The sequence below is a fragment of the Solanum dulcamara genome, chromosome 9 (assembly GCF_947179165.1).
Source record: "Solanum dulcamara chromosome 9, daSolDulc1.2, whole genome shotgun sequence".
NCBI lineage: Eukaryota > Viridiplantae > Streptophyta > Magnoliopsida > Solanales > Solanaceae > Solanum > Solanum dulcamara.
The window spans coordinates 6,417,211-6,435,367 of NC_077245.1; the positions used below are offsets into that span (position 1 = coordinate 6,417,211).

The following is an 18,157-nucleotide window of genomic DNA, read 5'->3' on the forward strand; positions in this document are numbered from 1 at the left end:
ATACCGGATATATAAGTCGTTATTTCAAATCCAAAGGTTAATTGTACTCTAGCTATTGAATACAGAGCTTGATTTTTGGGGATTATAGTGGAAAAATTGACAGCTAAATTATTTTTACTGCCACTCTAAAAAAATATTTGTATTAGCATAAACTGTCCATATCATACCTTTTTAATGCAATCCTTTTATAGACCTTGCTAACGCGGAATATTAGCAGCACCGAATTATTAATTCGACCTTGTTAACGCGGGATATTATCAACACCGATTATTACTTCGACCCTGATAATACGGAATTCTTTGAGGACCGAGTTATTATTTCTTATCTTCATGACATGTGGTTTATAAAATATTTTTAATTAAATGAGGCTTATAAAATGCAGTGAATATATTGTTGACGTTCCAGTACAATTAAATGAGAACTTAATGCAGTTCACATATTGTTTAGGGAAAATTTCGCAAATAATCATTATAATAAATTTAATTGAGTTTCTTAGTAATAGTTTGCATATTTACGAGCTGTAGCTATAATTTAAGTTGTTCTTTTGTATAATTCGCGGATTTGTATAATTCGCGGATAATTGAACTATGTTTTGTATAAACTCAAAATATTGAAATTATACAAACAGAAATATCTTAATTTTAAACAGTTATACAAATTATATTATATAAAAGTTATACAAATTTCAAATTATACAAATGAGCGAATTATACAATCTCAAATCGTAATTAACGCTAAATATTTATGGCAAGTTATAAATTAGTTAAACTATAGTTATGTTAACTAATTATCTAATATATATTTGCTTATTCGCTTGATTTTCCCTATTATTTATGTTCCAGTACAATTGAATGAGAACTGGCAACAGCAATTCCCAAAGGCCCAAATACACAATTGATGAGACTCATCGTATTACTGGGCCTATCGACTTACTGGGCTAAGGAGTGGACTTCCTTTGTTCTTCGCGTAAACACTAGGGAATGTAAAGGAAAATGAAACCAGAAAATCATTCGATGTTCAGTACCCACACAAAAATAGGGATAGGTTGTATAGATGGAAAATATAGGAAATAGGAAAAAGAAGGATTATTTTTTTTAGCTTTTTCATTAGGTGTTCGGTATTCATATTGTGATTTGACTAAATTCGGCTCCGCACATTGCAGGGCCCATTTCTGAGGACAACACTCCCAAGAAGATTTTTTTTCATTCCTTAATACTCAAACCCGAGACATTTAATTAACATCGAAGGAATTTCAATCATCCCACTACAATCCACATTGGTGGAAAAAGAAAGATCTGGCACTACATAAGCTTGGCTTAATGATATAGGAAAAATCAATTGCCTGTAAAATCTTTTCCAACGACAAAAAGGCCAATTAAGCGAATCAACCAAAGTACAAGTAATCAAAATTTCAATGGACAAAAGATATCAATAGTGTCTATTAATAATATCAGTTCTGGTAAAAATAAGAAACAATAATTCAATTTAATAAATAAATAGAGTCCACATTCACTTGATAGTTGATGTTTTGTTTGTTTTGGTCACTGCAATTGCTCTAAGTTTTTATCTTTTCCTGATATCCGATATCTATATTGAATTCCGATTAAATTTGAATTCATCCAATGCAATGTCCATTTTCGAGGGTGACCCTCCAAATGCGACTTTTTCCATTTGAGAAACTACATTATTAGACATACATTCATACCATATACTATACTTTTAATTAATTACGTATCTTATCACTAATAAAGAATTTCATATCGTTTATTGAGAAAGATACACCTAGATACATATACTTTTGCTATCAGATATACTAAAAATAGGGAGAGAGGCGTGCGAGATGGGGGGAGGCAAGCGAGATATATAGGCATGTATCCTAGATGCATGTGAATCACACCAGCTGGGATACCATATACGTAGAAGAGTGGCGAGCGAGAATGGGCAGCCTGGAAAACTTGGAATGATTACAGAATGCTTACCGCCTTCGATTCGGTCTGGGGGGTGAGGCAAGCGAGATATATAGTCATGTATCCTAGATGCATGCGAATCACACTAGATACACACCAGATACATGTATCTGGTGTTATTCACATTTATCTGGGATACCATATACGTAGAAGAGTAGCGAGCGAGATTGGAGAGAGGTAAGAAAGGCGAGTAAGATAGGGGGAGGCAAGCGAGATATATAGTCATGTATCCTAGATGCATGCGAATCACAATAGATACACACTAGATACATGTATCTGGTGTGATTCACATGTATTTGGGATACCATATACGAAGAATAGTGGCGAGCGCGATGGGAGAGAGGTAAGGGAGGCAAGCGAGATTTGTCTATGTATCTCAGATATATTTGAATTCACTTGGATACAGTGTATCTAGAACAAATTACTCCTAATTTTGATCACATGTATCTCGAGATACATGTATCTAGACACACCAAAATCTGATAAGATTCATAATATTGCAAATTAGAGTATATTTAAGTAATTAGCTTCTAAACTAGTGGTATTTCTGTAAGTTTTCTTTTTCCAGTTCCTGGGGTTTGAATCCAAAACCTTTGATTAAGGATAAAGAAATTCCAACCATCCCACCACATTCCGTGGTTCGAGGAATATGGTGGTTCTCGGTTTTTTTTATTTGGTTTAGTGTTGTGCATGTGGGATTACATTGGGTTGTTGTTGTTCTTGGTTTAATTTAGTTTATTAAATGCCAAATTGTCTTTAGAGAATTGTAGTTTAGCTCTTGGTTACTAAAAAAATATTCAAAGAATTGTAAGACTTTTCTACACTTGACTCACTAGAATGTTATATTGATTCATCAAAACTTAATCTATTATTGTATGAAAAGAAAAGAAAATTTGTAGTAAGAAGCACCAAAAAAAAAAATATACTCAATAAAAGAAATGACTTTTACGTGTTAGTATTCTCAAGTTTTCTCTATTGGAGTATATAGACATGACAAGAAAGACGTAACTATTTTGTGACTCATTTTCTTTAATTATCCTAATCAATCGAGGAAAGTTTTCCAACTGCTATCTTAATTCCTGGTACCGTTAAAACTCACGAGTTGAAGGGGACCAAACCTTTTTTTTGGGGTACAAATATTATCCACATCCGATAATTATACTAAATTATGCTAATTTATCATGGTTAAATTATAAATTAAGGTGAAAATGTGTATTAATTAACTATAGTTTAGTGATAAAAGTATATATGAAGACATTAGACATGTTTCGTGTATTTATTGATTTGGTATAAACACCGGACGCGGGTAAGTTGTTAGTGCTTTCCTATGAATATGAAGCATAGGCGAAATAATTGGAAATCCAATTTTTGGAAGAGTTGAGAGATTCTAGGCATTGCATTATAAAAATATTTACACAGGTTAATTATAATGTAATTGCTAGTCGTCTCTATTATAAGCATTAATATTGCCAATATGATAAAATGGTAAAAAATCTATCATAATAGGCATTGATAGGTATAACTTAAATGTTTCTTGTTATGTTGCAACTTGTTTAGTAATTAGTGATTTAGACAAGTAGATGACATTCACAACTTGGTGTGTCAAAGTATGAAAACACAGAAAATATTTTAGGGTTGAGAAAGTATTTGAATTACTAAACCATTTTTTATAGCACATACAAGTAGTACATCTTATGGCACTTATGCCATGCATCTCTAAATTCAATTTAATTCAATATACTAGTATGAATCTAGCTTCTACTATATGTTACAAAGGCCAAGAGGCCATCTTCAAAACTTTACATACTGCTACAAGATTAGACATTCCACGGAGGACAGAGATCAGGTTGAAGAGTGAAAGGGACAAAGTGGTATGAAGTTATCCCTCAGCTAAAACTCAACGAATGCAGGGATCCAATTACATCTTTGTGTGATCCTTCAATTGTTCTGTTTTCTTACTACCATCATCTTTGCTTACAATTATCCCAACTAATCTGCAAGGCTCTGCATCTTCCAGCATTTTGACTACATTTCTCATTGTTGGCCTTAATGTGGGAAGCCTAGCTGTGCATACAATGGCGATCCTCAAGACTTTGATTGCATCTTCCTTGAAAGCTTCAGGAATGCTTGAATCCATGATGCTTAATACACTTTCCTTGCTCTTCAATTTGCTGCTCATCCATGTAACTATGTTGCCATTCTCTCCATATTCTGATTCTATTGGCCTTTTCCCAGATATAAGCTCCATCAATACCACTCCGAAACTATATACATCACTTTTTTCATTCACTTTTTGCGTGTATCCATATTCTGCAACATCAATTCCATTCAAGTTAGTTTAAAAAGGATGCAGGAAATGAGAGAAAGCCGTTATGACCAAATGAATATATAATCTACACCACCATTAGTGAAATTCAACTATTGCTCGGATCCTTCAAAAATGTTGTCACACTCATGTCAGATCCTCCAAAAATGCGCTATTTTTGAGGGATACGACACAGGTGCAGCGACATTTTTGAAGAATCCGAGTAAGATAGCAATCTAGCTGTTTAAAGCAAGTTCTCACTATATTTTTCAAGATATCATATCAACTACAATGAACTGTCTTACCAGGAGCAATATATCCATGTGTTCCAGCAATGACATGAGTTGAATCTTTGGTTGAATCAGCTTGAGCAACCTTAGCAAGGCCAAAGTCCGCGATTCTCGGCTTGCAAAACTCATCCAGTAGGATGTTACTAGACTTGACATCCCTGTGAATCACTGGTTTATCAAGACCATGGTGTAAATACTCCAGTCCTTTGGCTGCACCAAGAGCTATCTCGTACCTCATCTCCCAATCAAGCGACACCTTTTTGCAGGTATGCAATCGATCCCACAAGCTTCCATTTGGCATATATTCATACACCAACAGGCTTGAGTCATCACTCGTTATGCTACAGTACAATTTCACCACATTCACGTGTCGAATTGAGCTCAGTGTTTCAACCTCAGCCTCAAATTCTTTTGATTTCTTCCCAGGTTTTCCCAACATTGGTGATGTTGTTCCTGATATTTTCCTACTTCCTGAATCAGAAGTCCAAATATGTTTCACCGCGAAATCTGTTCCATCTGAAAGCTGCACTCTATATACACTACCAGAACCACCTTTTCCAATCAAATTGTCGTGTTTGATCCCATCAAGAATCTCATCCTCTGAGAAGGTCAATATATGGAATGATTTAGTATTCCAAGAATTTTGCTTCCAAGACCTCTCATGTTCCTTATGACTCTTCTTCTTCAAATACAAATAACCCGCAAACGAAATGAGCACCACAATCACAGTCACCAATAAACAGATCAAAAGGGTGTACCATTCTCTAGGCTTTCCCGATTCACCATAACATCGACGGAAGTTCTTAATGTTTTGGCTACAAAGACCATTATTCCCAGCAAAGCTACCCTTATAAGCATCAATTGATAGAGAGTCTGGTATTGCTCCAGTCAACTGATTGTTGGAAAAATCAAGAAGATTTAACTTCAGATTTGATAAACTTGTCGGAATTTGCCCTGAAAGCTGATTCCCCGACAAGTTTAATGAAGTTAAAGTTGGTAACGATCCCAGAGAAACAGGAATGGAGCCACTAAGCAAATTCTTAGCCATGTTAATATCGCTTAGTGAAACACAAGAGCCTAAAGAATCTGATATTGAACCAGAAAACTTGTTGTTCTGTAAATAAAGATTACCAATTTTCTTAAGCTCCCCAATTGTCACCGGGATTTCACCAGAAAACTGATTGTTGCTGCAATCAATTCTCACCAAGGAAGAAGCATTCGAAATATCAAAAGGCAATTCACCAGAGAATCTGTTATTAGCAACATAAATTTCACCTAAAGATTTTGCTCTTCCAATATCAGAAGTAATTGTACCTTCGAACCCATTCATTGCAACATCAAGGATTTCGAGTTTCGGTAGCCCCCAAATTCCTGCAGGAATCACACCGGAAAGTGAGTTTTTGCTTACTCGAATCCGCTCCATTGTTGTACAATTTGCATAACTTTCAGGTATTTCGCCAGTGAAATTGTTTTGGAGTATCAATAATCCTCTCATCGTCCCCATTTTACACATGTCCGGTGGAATTGGACCAGTAAAATTATTCTCCGATACATCAATGAAATCAAATTTTGCCCAAGAACCTAACTTCTGCGGAAGCTGACCAGTGAATTTGTTAGTGTACAAAGACACGTTCACCAGCTTTTTGAACTCTCCCAATTCTGCTGGTATTTCCCCTGTAAATTGGTTTTGCAATAACTGCAAACTTACCAATTGATTCAACTTTCGAATTTCCGACAAATCACCATACAGATGATTAGTCGAAGCATCAAAATATTCAAGACTTGTCAAATTTCCAAATCCAACAGGCAGCTTCCCTGTCAGTTCGTTTTCATATAACTCAAGCTGCCATAATTTCTTCAGCTTTGTAATTCCAGAAGGAATTTCACCACTAAGGTGATTCATAGACAGCTCCAAATTAATCAACTCCGTAAGATTTCCAATTCCTTCAGGAATTTCTCCTTCAAGACCACAATACGATAAGTACAGAGAATTCAATTTATTAAGCTTCAAAATCACTTCAGGAAACGGCGTTCGATCAAATTGATTATCACCAAGGCTAAGCACGATCAAATTACTCATATTCGCAACAGAATTCCATGGAAATTTTCCAGTAAACCCACTATTATTTGCATAAAAATGGGTTAACTCACTGAGTGAAGATACATCAGGAAAAGACCCAGTAAATTCATTATTGCCAACGTCCAAGTAATTTAAGCTGACACATTTGTTCAAATCTTCAGTGATTTTCCCAGAAAATGAATTGTAACCCAGAGAGAGTTTTTCCAATGAATTAAGAGAACATATTTTATCAAAAGGAACAAACCCAGAAATTCCTTGACTCGAAAGCTTGATTTCTTTGACTGACCCATCGAAATTACATGTGATGCCATAGAACTTACAGAGAGGAGTATTGGGTTCCCAATTTTTGAAAACATTGGTGGTGGGGTTTGATAAAGAGGATTTAATGGATAGAAGTGTTTGAAGCTCGTCGGAAAAAGCGACGGGGAAGAGGAAGAAGAAGGAGAAAGAGAAAATAGAGAAGAAGAAGATTAGTTCCGGCCGGAAATTGAATAGCGCCGCCATAGCTGACGAAGAAGTTGACGAAGAGAAGTTTTTTTCTTCCGCCTTGAGAAAAACGTGTGAAGGAGACGACTATGAAGAGCGCCAATTCTAACAAATTATAGACGTTCACATTATATCTCTTACTGTTTAAATTATTTCTTTATTCAAGAGATATTGAAAACATATTTCAATTATTTCACGGTTTCATATATCAATTATGGGAGGATTAAGTAAATTTTATAGTGTTAGGAGCTAATTATATTTTATTTCACTTTTTTTTAAATTACAAAAAAACTTTAAATTTGGTGGAATTTGGATACATCCCAAAATATTGATGTATCCGACTGATACATAGCGTAAAATGATGTATTCGACATCCTGATACATCATGTAAAGTGATGTATCTGACAAATACATTGTGTAAAGTGATGTATTCGAGAATATGAGAGAGTAGGAATTTTTGTAATTTTTTCAAATGGTATAAAATTTTAGAAAATACGGTAAAATAAGTTGTGTATTTAAGTAATTTTTTCATCAATTATAGAGCTCTCAAAATACGTTGGCCCAACCCAACCCTAAAGGGCTAGCGAGTTAAATGAGTTAGGACAAGTTGAAACGGGTTGACCCTTCAATCAAAAGATGGATAATATAGGCCTCTTAGAAAGACTAACGAACATTGATCAATACAATACCAATACGTTAAAAATTCACATGTCCCTGAGTTTCACACACTTTAGTGGAATACTTACAAAACAATAGAACATGCATGATACAACAGTCTATAATTATAAGATTCATCATAACAGCATACATTATATGATCATATTTTCATAAACTAGACAAAAAAGGAGAAATGAGAAATTAGGCATAAACACAAAGTAAAAGAGGTCAAAGATTAATAATTAAAATAATTTTAATTGCCTAGTTATTGAAGATTTGACAAAATAAAATAATACTTAAAATATATATAATAAATATTTTTAAAATTTATGACCCATGAGCTGGCCTCTGAGGCTCGAGAGTTGAACCCATAAGGCTGGGCTAAAAAGCCTCATTCCTAAATGGGTTGAAAATTTTTAGCCCAACCCCACTTAATTCAAGGGTTGGGTTGGACCGACCTTACGGGTCAAGCCCATTTTGACAGCTCTAATCAATTATCGTGTATTCCTTAAAATTAATATCATCAATATATTAAAAATTTTAAGAGTCTTGTATCGAATATTATATGGGTGATTGATCTATTTATATGAACTTACATTATTCTTCCTCTGTTAGCTATCTTTTGAAGTTGAATTAGAAGAAAACTTATTTTTATACAAAAACACACCTAGTTAAATAGATGATGATAATTTAGATAGAAGAACCAACATGGGTTGTAATGTAGTTGTAAGACTGTTTTAACCATAATTAAAAATTTCATATTTGAGCCCTGAGTATGGAGAAAGTCTTTTTGGGAGTGCCACCATCGAATGGACCTTGCAATATGCGATTTGAATTTAATCTGAGTTCTAATGCGAACTCCGGACATATGGTGGGAAACCAAAAAAAAAAAACTTAGATAGAAGAAAGGAACGATTGATTGTTGGCTAATAATAAGTTTTGAAGTGTTTAAAAGATAATTAGTGATAATTTCGATAAGAAAATGAAATAGTCGATAGTTAAAGTAGGAAATTAGGAAAAAAAATTATAATGTAACCACTGGTAAGAAAATGATTTTGTTGTGTCGGAAAATAAAGAAATTGATTTTCCTTTTTTGGTACAAATAGCAAAAATTTGTCGGCAAAGCATTTTGTTTAGAAGTTTTTAAGATGAAGAGTCGACAAGAACTTACGAAATCTTCAAATGAGTAATTTTTTTGACTCTTACTTAGTCACAATGCAGCAATATAATACGTAATGTAGGGTTTTATGTAACGACATATCCCCATCGTTAGGAATAGGTCAATGGGAAATGATTTCATGCCAGAAAATTTCGGATAGTAACTTCAAAAAATTTGAACTTACGCCAGACTCGGATGAATTCTGAGTCAAGTGAAGTCTAGGGCGATCATGTGAATGATGGAATGTCGAATCTATAATTTGATTGGACAGGCTGATAGCCAAGATGATACGAAGCATGTACGGCTTCGCGGAATAGCATTTGGGTGAGTAAAATTCTCGGAATCAAATTTGGCGTGAAGGGTATAATTTTAATACATCTTTGGAAGGGGTTTGTCGTGAAATGGGTGCTTGGAGAACAAACTCCGAGCTCACAGTTTTCGCATATCCTGTCAGAGCTGGACAGTCGCGACTTAAGTCGTGAAAAAGTCCAGAAACGATCTTTTTCTGCAAAATCAATTTCTAAAACTTTAAGAGGCGACATAGGGAGAATTCTACCAATTTTCCACGTATTTCCACGCTTAAGGTAAGATTTTTACTACTTAGATTCATACTTTGATTCCTAGAAACTAGAAAATATGGGTGATAATTATTGAGGGAGGGTTTGAACTGAAAATCTATGGTGAGAATTAGGCCTAGGGTAATTTTAGGATCAAGGGTTGGCCTAGGGTGCGAAATTATGTTATATTTCCTGATGGTTGGGCCATTGTGTTAATCATTTATATGTATTTACTGTTTTCTACACCAAAAACGAGAAGAACGAACCCGAAAAGGGAAGGCTCTTGCATTGTAAGGTTGTTAAAGCTTGAATTTGAGGTAGGTGATGATCTAGTTTCCCGTATGTGTTTTATATACTTATTAAATTTCTTCATGATATGCATATATATATATGAATAGGGAAACATGTTAGATTATGTGTGAAATGATCATTTGCTGTCCTGTTTGTACGGTGAGCTTGTTCTTAGTGATATAAATGTTGTAAATACTGAATGTATTTGTGATTGTGGTACCTTTGGATCGGGTGTCACGTTTCGACACATAATTTGGATTGGATGTCACATTTTGATACATATTTGGATCGGATGTCACGTTCCAACACATAATTTGATCGGGTGTCACGTTCTGACTCAAAGTTGAGTGTTTGTAGGTCCCTTGAGAGGACCCTGGTGTGAAGTTATAGCATGTGGAAGTTATTGAGTTGTGATATTGCTGAATAATAGTTAAACTTGAGATTGGTTGACTTATTCTGTATATGTATATGCCTATTGTGTTGAATTTACTTTTCTATGATCCGTTTACTGGCTAACCGCGTGATCCTACCAGTACACTGTTGTCTTTGTGTACTGATACTAATCTTGCTCTGCCTTTTGTTGAGTATATAGCATATTCAGCCAGTTGCAGAGAGACCTCGGTTGAAAGATTAAAAGTTTGTTCAAAGTCTAAGGGTGAGCTATTCTGTCATGCTGCCGTGGACTTTTCCATTAATCTTAGTCCTTCTTTCGGGACTCAAATGTTTAGACACTGTTTTAGTATTTTGACTTCTGTTTGGGGAGTGTTTCCCCTTTTCTTACATTGACACTGGTTAGAGTTTTGGTACGGACGACTTTCAGTTCTTAGGATATGTTGACTTCCGCATTTTTGTAGTTTTTAAAATTGTTGGCTGAGTTTATGGGAACTCGGTATTATTTTCTGATTATATTCTTGCTTCTGCAAGATTTTTAATATTTATTTCTTAAGTTGATAAGTTTGTCTGTAGAAATGGTTCTCCTATTAAAATAAGTATTGTGGGTGTCAGTTACGACGGATCGGAGTCATGACAGTTTATAGTTGAAAGTTTCAATTCCGCTAGCTTTTATGTCATATTAAAAAACAAAATGATAAAACAAGGATATATGTGAAGTTGTTTATCATTTCATAAAATTGTATTATCATGATAAATTGAAACATGTTGGTAATTATTATTTTTCTCGTCATTTAATATTGTCACGTACTAGTACTCTGAAAAATAAGTTTACAATATTATTAAAAATATATAAATATGAAGTAATTTTATTATAAAAAAAAGTAAAATGAAAAATATAAATAATAGAAAAAAGATGAAGAAAAAAATAAAATAATGACACGAGCATATTAAATTAATCGTTATATTTTTAAACTAATATTTTTTATTTATTATCTAATAATAAATTTATATTTGATATACAAATTTATTTTAATAATAAATATCAAAATGAATATATATATATATATATATATATAAATATATTGATTTTAGGATTAACAATAATGTTTAACAACTCATCCAAACAAGATGTAAATATATATATTGATTTTAGGATTAACAATAATGTTTAACAACTCATCCAAACAAGATGTAAAGAATCTTCCTATTGATTTTAGGATTAACAATAATGTTAGCTCTTTTTGTCGTTTGGCATGTAACAATTTGATACGATACAATATTTAACATACTCAATTAGGCATATTCATATATATATATATATATATATATATATATATATATATATATATATATATATATATTAAATCTCCAACTCTTTTTTTTCTAGAAACAACAAATCTCACAATATAAAAGCATATGTACAAATTAATCATGAGACAAATAACTAATCTACCTTAGCTTAGTTGTGGCAGTGTCACATACGTAAGTATTGTCACTTTATTGTTTCCATAGCTATCACCTTATTATATAGGAAAAAAACTCAAATATATCATTGAATTTTAATAAAAAGTTTATTTATATTATTTGTTAAAAGCTAGGTTCATTTATGTCATTGCCGTTTGAGAAAAGACTTATTTATGTCATTATTTTTTAATTTCGATTTTGTAAAATTACCTAAACAACTTTTAACACTTTTATATTGAAGTTTTGAATCAAATGTATGTTTTTTTGCTTCTTCTTCTTCAAAGTTCGATGACATATTTAAGTCTTTTCCCTAGTATATATAATTTTTTTTTATTGCCTAATATCATTTTAGTATTTGAAGCTTAGTAACATTTTTTTTATGCGCACGCAATTATTACTTTTTCTACTTATTGAATAAAATAATTCCTTATTAAAATTTTACATGTTTATTTATATTCTAACAAAGGGTTAGGTATTTTAACTATTATCTAATTTTGTTTTAGAAATTTATTTTTCTAAAATGAATTCTGTTTTAGTTGTAATCCGCAACAAAATACAGCAACTTACTTCCATTTTTAGTATGGTTAAAATAAAGAAAAAACTACATAATTACACATACTTTATGACCATATTTATTATTACTATTTATACATTCAAAATATTACATATCTTACCATTAATTAAGAGTTTTCTATCATATATTGAGAAAGATACACTTAAATATATGTATTTTGGCTATCAGATACACTAAAATAGGAAGAGAGGCGAGCGAGATTCGCATGTATTTGAGATACCAGATACATGCGAGAGTGACGAGCGAGATGGGAGAGAGGCGAACGAGATTTGTTTTGTATCCCAAATATATGAGAATCCACTTGGATACAATGTATCTAAAACAAATTAAACCTAATTTTAACCTCAAATATCTGGAAATACATGTATCTGAATGTATCTGGACGCACAAAATATGGTAAGATACGTAATATTGCTAATTACAGTATATCTAAGCAATTAGCTCATAAACTGAAGAGATTTATGTAAGTTCCCCCAAATAAAATGTCTTTCATATTTTTAGCGTTAAATTTCAAATTTTATCATTCTCAGTTTATCCTTGATAACACTCCATACAGCAATGGAATAATATGCTTAACACGATAGAGTTTACTATTTGTATGTTATACAAACACGTAATTAAGTTACAAGAGTAAATAATTCATTATACTTTTTATTAATTATTTATAATTACACACTTATTAGTTATGCTTTATCGATTAAAACGTGATTTATATTTTTTGTGTTATTACTCACTTTACTCCAATTTAGAATTTCGAAAGTCAAAATTTAAATTCTGACCATGAATTCAAACATAAATTTTTTAAATATTTTTTGGAAATTTTATAAATAAATATAAATATTTTCAAAAAGAATTAATTGCAAAGGTATATAGAAAAAATTTAGGAGCGGCTCAAGTAAATTAGTGATTTTAAACCAAAATCAAACGGAAGCCTTAAATTTAAATTATTAATAACATTTATATAATTGATTTCTTCTAATATTTTTCTTCAACTGATAATATAACCATTCTTATTAGAAATTATCTTCTATTAGACATATTACTCCAAATATTTCAAGTTTCTTCTAATAGTTCTTTCATTTTATGTGAAAAGATTAACTTTTATACAAATAGTATTCAATATCCATTAAAAAAATAATTTATAACCTATTATCGTTCAAAAATGGGCCCCTCAAATTTGGAGGTCTTAGACACATTTTTTTTTTAACACTGTCAGGCTGCCCCTGAAAAAAATTAATTAATAATTTCTTGATTTAGTAAAATAGATAATTAATATGTAATAATTATTTTTAATATAATGATAAATTAATATGAAATGGATAGAGTAGTATTATTATTATTATAGAGGGAAATAGAGAGGAGGCAAGAGATAGAAGACTGCATATGATTTTTGTCTGGATTGAAATTATAAAACAGCAAAAGTAGTGCACTTCATATTTCCACTTGCTTTCACTTTCACTTTTTGTTTTAATTCTTTTTTGTTTATATTTTTATTTCTGAAAGTGTCTGTATATAGACAAATCGACTGTTTCATGGAAACTTCCAAGCCGCCTATATTGACCATAGCCACCACGTGGACTTTCATCCCCTCTTCTTCTAATGTTTTTTTTTAAGAGAAAAAATAGTAACTAGTTTGTCACATATATATTATTATATTAAAATTTGATTAAATTTAATTTTTTATAAAATTCATTTTTGGAGTGATATTTTAACATAATGTTTTTGATTCGCAATGCAAATTCAAGATACTTAATTAAAAGTAAACAAATAATAACTATTTCATCATAATTTGTAATAGAATATTTTTTTTGTTTTTTCAATTTGAAAAAAGATTAGCAAATTATATACATATTAAATATTAGCAAATCATCAATTGCAAGATCGAGCGTGTGAAATGATTAGTTCTTTTTGGGGAGTTGTTGCGAAATTTTCAGTGATTTCATAGAACTCAATCAACATATATTCTATGATTAAGATTCACTGTCTTTTCACTTAATTTATTTACATGTTAGTTTATTCGATTAAAAGAATACTACATGTTAATTTATTCGATAAATTTAGGTTTGAATTAAAAGAACTAAAAGATAAACCATCTCTTAACTTCAATTACGTGGCCTACTTTGATTTATAATCATGTAAGTTTAAAACGAAAGGGCTACTGGATGAAATGCTTAAGCAATTACTTGCATAAATTTTTAAAAAAAATTAAAAAAAATTGATGACTAAATGATAATTTATAACATCAATTTGGGACCTACAGAATAATTTATACATTTAGGGAACTATATTGATGATCCAACAATTAATTTAAAATTTAAGAGTCAATTTGTCCTTCTATTTCACCACTAATTCTTTACTTACTATTTTAAAAAATGTTCACATTTATTGAGTGCGCCAATATTTAATACTAATTGATTATAAGTAATGCGTAATTATTGATAATCTGCACCAAGCATGGTCATAAAGTTATGAAATAATTAACTTGCACCAATAATGCTTATCCGGTTTGGACGAAGAAATTTGAACTTCAGATGAATATTTTAATCACTTTTTAATATTCCAAATAATTTACTTCTAGATTCATTAGAAATATATATAACTGAAAATAAGACAACATGAACAGTATTTAAACTGTATGTTAAACTCAACAATTTGAACTCAAATGAGAGCTCTGCAATCACCATTAATGGTGGTCATTGCAAGAAGAATTGAAATAGAAATTAGGAGAAGAGGAAGAATATCTCAAATTTTCATATTATGACTTGATGATTAAGAAAATGATTACAAGCTACCTATTTATACAATTGGAAGGGAAAATATCCTAATCAACTCACATTCATAACCAACTCATGTGTACTGCATATATACAACTGACATACAACTTGGCACTGATAAAATAACTAACTACAACTAACTATAATCTCAATACACCTCCCCCCTCAAGTTGGAGGTGATGCAATGACTGCCAACTTGGATAAAACAGTGGAGTGTTTAATGCCAGTAAGGGCCTTAGTAAGAATATCAGCTAGCTGATGATTAGTACTGACATGATGGAGTGTGATAAGACCTTCTTGGAACTTGGTTCGAACAAAATGGCAATCAATTTTGATGTGTTTAGTGCATTTATGAAAGACAGAATTTCGAGCAATGTGTAATGCTTTCTAGCTATCACAAAATACATGAAATGGACCAGTTGTGGGGACTGTTAATTCATCGAACAACCTCTGCAACCACACCAACTCACCAATTAATTTCTGGAGGGACATGTACTCTGCCTCAGCTGAGGCTAAGAAAATGGTTTCTTGCTTCTTAGATTTTCAACTAATAGGACTGTCACCAAGTAGAACAATATAACCAGTTACAGATTTTCTAGAATCAGGGCAAGAAGCCTAGTCTGAGTCACAATAGAATCTTACTGTGTAGTCATCGGTGTTGGACATGAAAATGCCCATAGAAGGATAATGTATGAGGTACCTCAGCATGTGAAAAGTTGCTTGTAGATGAGGCTCTCTAGGTGCATGTATGAATTGACTTGAGTGTTAAACACCATAAGTAAAGTCAAGCCTAGTGTTTGTAAGAAAATTAAGCTTACCAACAAGTTTTCTGTAGTACCGAGGGTCTGAGAGAAGTTGACCTTCCTCAGCTCTAAGTTTGACCAAAGGATCAAGAGGTGAAGATAATAAAGTGTACCTATTACAATTGTACTCCTTCAATAAGTCAAGAGCAAAATTTCTCTGGGAAATGAAGATGCCATCTTTCTTATACAGTACCTCTAAGCTACGAAAGTAATGCAACTTCCCAAGGTCCTTTATTTTGAAGGTCTCATGTGGAAAGCTTTTCAGATTGTGAATCTCAATTGAAGCAATCTTAGTGAGCAATACATCATCCACATAAACAACCACAAATACAATAAAAGGACTAACTTTCTATAAAATAAAGAGTAGTCATTAAGGGAGTGCGTATAACCTCTGGAATTGAGTGCATCAGTCAACCTTGCATATCATTGTCTACTGGCCTGTTTGAGTCCATCTAATGATTTGTTTAGCTTGCATAAAAGGCCAGAAGATCTAGAATCCAATCCTTATGGTACACTCATGTAAACTTCTTCATGCAATTCCTCATGAAGAAATGCATTGTTAATGTCCAATTGGAAGATATCCCAGTGTTTCTTAACTTTTGTAGCAAGCAAAGCTCTAACAGTTGTCATTTTGACAACCGGAGATCCCTTGACAACTAATGTAGCCTTCAGCCTTTCTATACCACCATCTGCCTTATGTTTGATTTTGTACACCTATTTGCACCCAATGGATTTCTTATTAGGTGGTAAAGTAACTAGATCCCATGTGTGATTGTCATGCAAAGCTTTGAACTCCTGAGTCATAGTTGTCTGCCAAAAAGAATGCATAGTTGCCTCTTCATAAGATGATGGTTCACAATCATGAGAAATATTCAGTACTAAAGACTGACTAGAATGCATCAAATCCTCAGGATCAATTTGGTTGTTGTGCTGGACAAAAATACTGAGGGAAAGTGAGGCAGGTTTTGGTACATTATGAATATAGTCCTTGAGGTAAGAGGGTGTCTTATGTATCCTAGTGGATTCTTTAAGTGTTGGATTTGTGGATTGTGTAGATGATAATGACTTTGCAAGAAGGTGTAAAAGAAGGAAGGTGGTATTAGAGAAAGATACGGTGTTGAAATTGTCTGGTGTGCAGGACTTATAGGTAAATGATTCATTATCCTAGCATAATTAACTGGCATGGATGAGGAGGTTACACAATTATCCCTTTGATTACATTGTCTTTCAAATAAGTTTTCAGAGATAGAGGTAGGAGTTGTAGTATCAGCAGAAGTAGACACATGAGTTGTAGTATCAAGATGCAGAGAAGAGAAAGGACCAATATCAGAGTAATAGAAAGAAAATACAGGAAAAGTAGCAGCATCCTGAGTTAAGGAAAAAAGGAATATTGTTTCATGAAAGATAACATCCCTGGAAATATGAATCTTTCTAGTAGCAAGACTTAATACCTTGTACCTCTTTGTTTTAGGAGGATATCCTATGAATATATGAGGACTAGTCTTGGGATCAAATTTGTTCTATGTACTTTAGGTATGGTGGGATAACATAAACAACCAAAGATTCTCATGTGAGAGTAAAATGATTTGTGTTGGTAGAGAACCTCAATTGGACACTTGTTGTTCAGGATGTGTGGGAGGAGTCTATTTATGAAATAGGTTGCAGTCTATTTATGAAAGAATTTCTCTATCTGTTTCAAAAAGGTATTTGTATTTTTTTTCCACCACACCATTTTGTTGTGGTATGTGTGGATAAGTTTTCTGATGGATGATACCTTTAGACTGGAAAAGAGATTTAGCTTCACTACTGGAGAACTTTAACCCATTGTCTGATCTGATGACCTTTATTATGGTGTGGAATTGGTTTTCAACCATGGATATAAAAGTTTGGATTACATGTAGAGCATTACTTTTAGCACTCAGTAAATATGTCCAGATGGCTCTACTGTGATCATCAACTAGTGTAATGAAGTATCTAAAGTTGTTATATGTTTTGATGTGATAAGGACCCCATAGGTTTGTGTGTAATAGTTCAAAGCATGCAGTAGAAAAGGTTGTGTTGGTCGAAAAAGGTAGTCTAGATTATTTGATCATAGGACAAATTGGATAAAAATATGGTTGTCTGTTGAAAAATTTTTCTGGTATGGAAGTTAAGCCTCACATCTTCACAAAGGGAACATGACTAATTTTATAATGCCACAATAAATCTGTATTATTCATAGGAGATATAACAGGTGCATGAATAAAAACACTGTCTTTATTAGCAACAACTGGAATTGGACTTTGTACATCAGACTGAGGAGAACGAAAATGGGAATGACAATGACAGTTTACTTTATTTACATTGAGTACATGAGA

At 32.5% G+C, this 18,157-nt stretch overlaps 1 protein-coding gene across 1 annotated transcript; it reads right to left on the minus strand.

Moving 5' to 3' along the window:
* Nucleotides 1-3,596: 3,596 nt before the first annotated feature.
* LOC129902270 (receptor-like protein kinase 7) lies at nt 3,597-7,265 on the minus strand. The gene is made up of 2 exons (XM_055977422.1): nt 4,578-7,265; nt 3,597-4,277 (listed from the first exon to the last, which is right to left on the minus strand). The coding sequence occupies exons 1-2, from the start codon at nt 7,144-7,146 to the stop codon at nt 3,886-3,888; spliced, it is 2,961 nt and encodes a 986-aa protein (XP_055833397.1). The 5' UTR covers nt 7,147-7,265; the 3' UTR covers nt 3,597-3,885.
* Nucleotides 7,266-18,157: the final 10,892 nt, after the last annotated feature.

What these genes read in the sequence shown, in the direction of transcription:
- LOC129902270 (XM_055977422.1), bottom strand. Translation starts at nt 7,146, where the DNA reads ATGGCGGCGCTATTCAATTTCCGGCCGGAACTAATCTTCTTCTTCTCT. An exon ending in ACATGGATATATTGCTCCTG is followed by an intron (nt 4,278 to 4,577) that starts GTAAGACAGTTC and finishes TTGATGTTGCAG; the next exon opens with AATATGGATACACGCAAAAA.